General features: G+C 36.3%; 1 protein-coding gene across 1 annotated transcript in view; it reads left to right on the top strand.

Annotated features, from left to right (window-relative positions):
* Positions 1–4,286, top strand: part of LOC107662207 (protein FAM180A-like) — an 8,347-nt gene that overhangs the window by 3,168 nt on the left and 893 nt on the right. Inside the window, exon 2 of the mRNA XM_016452137.1 lies at positions 1,355–1,452. Within this exon, the coding sequence (XP_016307623.1) occupies positions 1,355–1,452 (98 nt within the window). The remainder of the gene's footprint in view (positions 1–1,354; positions 1,453–4,286) is intronic.

Below are 4,286 nucleotides of genomic sequence, written 5' to 3' on the forward strand. Positions count from 1 at the left end.
TGTCACATGATCTTCAGAAATCATAATAATATGCTGATTTGCTGCTCAAGAAACATCTCTGAGAATTATCAATGCTGAAAACACTTGTGCTGCAGAATATTTGGAAATGATTCACTGAAATAGAAATCTAACCATTATGAAGGTTTTTACAGTCACTTTTGATCAATTGAATGTGTCCTGAATGAAAGTGTTAATCCTGCTGCATGCAGACATTTGAAATATAGGCTATTCATGCGAGTGTGTGGTTTATCTTTAAAGACACACTGACACTAATTGAGAAAACTATTAAGTGTTTTCCTCAGAAAAACAGCTGGATGTATTCGTGAAGAGACGCCCGCGTCTCATTTGTGACGGTCACGAGGAGAATGTTCACTGTGTTTATGAGGCTTCAAAGATCAGTTTAGAGCAGGAGGATCAGGTTTTTGAAGGTGAGAGTCTGAGGACACACATCTGCAGCTGATCGGTCCAAACAGATGTGGAATGTCTGTGATGTTGGCGACGTCCTGAGCGGATCGAACACGTGACCGGCTCCCGTCGAATTCAACTTGTTTTTGGATCAAGTCTGTCGTTCCAGCGAGTTTCTCTTCCCACATTAAAGGGACAGTTCACCCAAAAATGAAAATTCTGTCATTAATTACTCACCCTCGTGTCGTTCCAAACCCGTAAGACCTTCGTTCATCTTCGGAACACAAACTAAGATATTTTTGATGAATTCTCCCGTAGACAGCAAGGGTCCTTACACGATCAATGTCCAGAAACGTAACAAGGACATCGGTAAAATAATCCATGTGACATCAGGGGTTCAACCGTAATTTTACGAAGCTACGAGAATACATTTTGTGCGCAAAAGAAAAAAAAACTACTTTTTTCAACAATTTGTCTCCTCCCTACTAGCGCCAGTTTAGAGAGTATCCACTGAACGTAAATTGCGTATGCTGTTCTGTGTCAGCTGCGTCACGCGGATACATCGTTTACGCTTTGATCTGAACGAAAACAACGTATCCGTACACTATTTCGATTAATGAAATATAGCCAGTCTGTAAAACTTAAAATGTTGTTATTGTATTTTTCGAGGTAAAGTTCTGGCAACCACAGCTACTGTTTTTTTTACCATAGGTTTTTTCATTAAACTGAGCCACTCCGACGTAAACAACCCTCTCAAACGCCTGCTTGAGTCCGAACATTAACGTTTGCTTTAATCTGAGAAAGTTATTTTGAGGCGACTGCACTGCAGGAGTGAATCACTGTAAAGAATATAAACCAGCAACACTTGTTGACCAAAGAACTTTCAGCTGGATTTTATGTGTGTGATCAGTCACGTAACACATTACCCATGATCCTCTCTGTCTCTCAGCTCTGTTCCCATCAGCCTTCAGAGTGAAGCGAGGGACGCCAGCGCTGCTCAACCCCACGTTTCAGAAATCAGCGGAGGACGCCAGCCTTCTGTACGAGGTGCGGCCCACGCTGTTGTGCAATATGCTGTGATATTTACAAAGAAAATTCACATAATATCTCAACTCATTCTCAAAGACACGAATGAGATTAAATGGAGAGCAAATGGAGATTCTAAGGCACATTAAACAGCATTTGTAACACATTTACTTCTGTAGTATGCTGTGATTTCAGAACGAAACCCAATATTCAATAAGGATTTGATGTTTCTGTGACACTTTGTACATTAACCATGTCTCGCATGCCTCTTCTAGAGATCAGGGTTATTACAGTTGACTAAAACTGAAACCAAAACCATTAAAAAATTGTTACTTGAAGTAAAATAAACGTTAACTGAATAAAATAAAATATTAGAAAACTTTTGATTTCAGCTGGTTATAGTTAAGTTAAACAAAACAAAAAATACATAAATAAATTAATAAATTAAATAAAAATATTTGTTCCTTGAAAAAAATGTAAAAAACTGTTTCCAATGTAAAATTTCTGATTTTCATTTAGTGTAACTGATGTACTAAAATAACTAAAAAAAAAAACCTAATAAAATTGACAGACACACAAAACAATTACTAAAAGCTTAACTAAAATGAACATGAATGCAGAAAATAAAAATAACATTTTTCATTTTAATTTAGTCTAATCTGATGTACTAAAATAACTCAAACTAAAATACAAATTAATTAAATTAATTAATGAACTACATAGACCAAATATATATGTGTGTGTGTGTGTGTGTGTGTGTGTGTGTGTGTACAAAATAATAAATGTGGCAAAAACTGTAAGAATTCAAAATCATTCAAAATATGAATAAAAACTGTAATAGTATCTCGATAATACTAGAGATCTCAACAATGTCTCAAACTATATTCAAACTATTCTCAAACTATCATGGCTGAGACGTGCAATATGTGTAATCAAGAGCTTTTAATATGAGTCATCAGTTTCTATCAAGCTCAGAACAGCTCTGTATTGACTCGCTTGTGTCTGTTTTTATTTCTCAAGGAATTGTAGGAGAAACTGAAGTTTGCTGAGCACTAAAACTTTCATCTGTGTTGTTCGTCTGCAGTGTTTAATGTGCTAAACAGCATCTCTGGTTGAATGAAGGGAGCGATCAATAGCTCAGCTCTTATTAGCTCTTCATACACTTGACTTTATTCGGTTATTGAGTTGTGCTGAGCTCTGCAATCTCCTGAGCTGTCAGAGCCATCAGCCGCTCCATACTGAGAGATACATGAGATCTCCATTTAGATTCAATACAAAAAAAACAAAAGACGTGTTAATATTCCAGCGGTGTCGTGCTGAATGAGTCTGCATGATATCAGACACAAACTAAACTCATCACTCGCTAAACACAGACTGAACAAGACATCAGACTGAACTTTCATCAGATATCAGATATGAGGCTCTGCAGAATCATTCATAATCTGCTGAACGTCACTGAATCAATCTGAGTCAGTCAGGAGTTCATTTGTATTCTGGTGCTTCTTTTAAAAGATGTTTAATATTCAGTGATATTATCAGTTTAACTGCACTGACACTATTGGATGAGAACAAAACTAAACCGAGGGAACGTTCTCAGAACTTTAGCACAAAAACATTATTTATACATCATTCATGTTTTGTTTTGTTTTTTCAAATGTAACATTTTTTAAATGTTACTGCTTGTTTCAGAATGTTCAGAACATTCAAAAGTAACATTTCCATAATGTTTGCAAAATGCTCAAATGGAACGTTCCATTAATGTTCACATAACCAAGAATAAACGTTTTCAAAACATTTAAAAACTGGTCATTTTAAAGATTCAGAAATAACATTTCTTAACTTAATTATTTGGAACGATAGCGAAAACAATATTTTTGTTAACTGGGTGACGCTTGTTTTCTGTAGAGCTGCTTTATTGTGAAATTTCATTTCTTTCATAACTGATGAACTTTGATGAACTGAACTGAATCACGGTTGAACTAAATTGAGCTGAAGATTGACATTATTGTCTTTTGTAGAGCTGCTTTACATCTGAAATTGAATTTGATTCGTAACTGTTGAATTTTGCGATTATAATAGGCTACTGTTATTTTCCCAGGTTATGAAAATTTTATTTCTGAATGTTCAAAAAAGGTCCAGTTTTTTAAACTTAAAAAAAAATAATTCCCCTTATGTGAACATTAAGAGAACATTCCACTTTAGAATTTTGCAAACATTATGGAAACGTTACTTTTGAATGTTCTGAAACAAGTAGTAACATTTAAAAAAATGTTAGACAAACATCCAACCTATAATATCTGGGGGGGAAAAAAACATTCCATGAATGATGTATAAATAATGTTTTTGTTTTAATGTTTTGAGAACATTATTAAAGATCAGATAACTTTGAACGAACGTTCTATTAAAGGTGGGGTAAGCGATTTCTGGTAGCCAATGTTGACATTTGAAATCACCAAAACAAACACGCCCCTACCCCAAAAGGGTCTCGCCCCGATTTTGATAGCTCCGCCCCACACATACGTGCAATCCAGGCAACGATTAGTTCTGTGAAACAAAGCAAAACTGCTGCTGCGTTCCATTCATGACGTATTGACACAAATTTCAAATGATTTTCAACGGTCGCTTTGTCGCGTCCAGTGTACTAGACAGACTTTAGCTGTTGCGGCGCAGACACGGTGATACTCACCGATCGAGAAGAAACAAAGCAACCTCGCCATCCGATCGCAGGCCATACGCTCCTTGAGTTTTCTCCAGCGCTGGAAAGCTGATCCGATATTTACCCGGGTCCTACTTCTTGCCTTAAGCCTTCTTTTGTTCCGCAGACGTTTTCCTCTTTTGTTTTTTATCCGCCATCT

This window comes from Sinocyclocheilus anshuiensis, unplaced genomic scaffold (assembly GCF_001515605.1).
Source record: "Sinocyclocheilus anshuiensis isolate Anshui unplaced genomic scaffold, SAMN03320099.WGS_v1.1 scaffold1543, whole genome shotgun sequence".
Taxonomy (NCBI): domain Eukaryota; kingdom Metazoa; phylum Chordata; class Actinopteri; order Cypriniformes; family Cyprinidae; genus Sinocyclocheilus; species Sinocyclocheilus anshuiensis.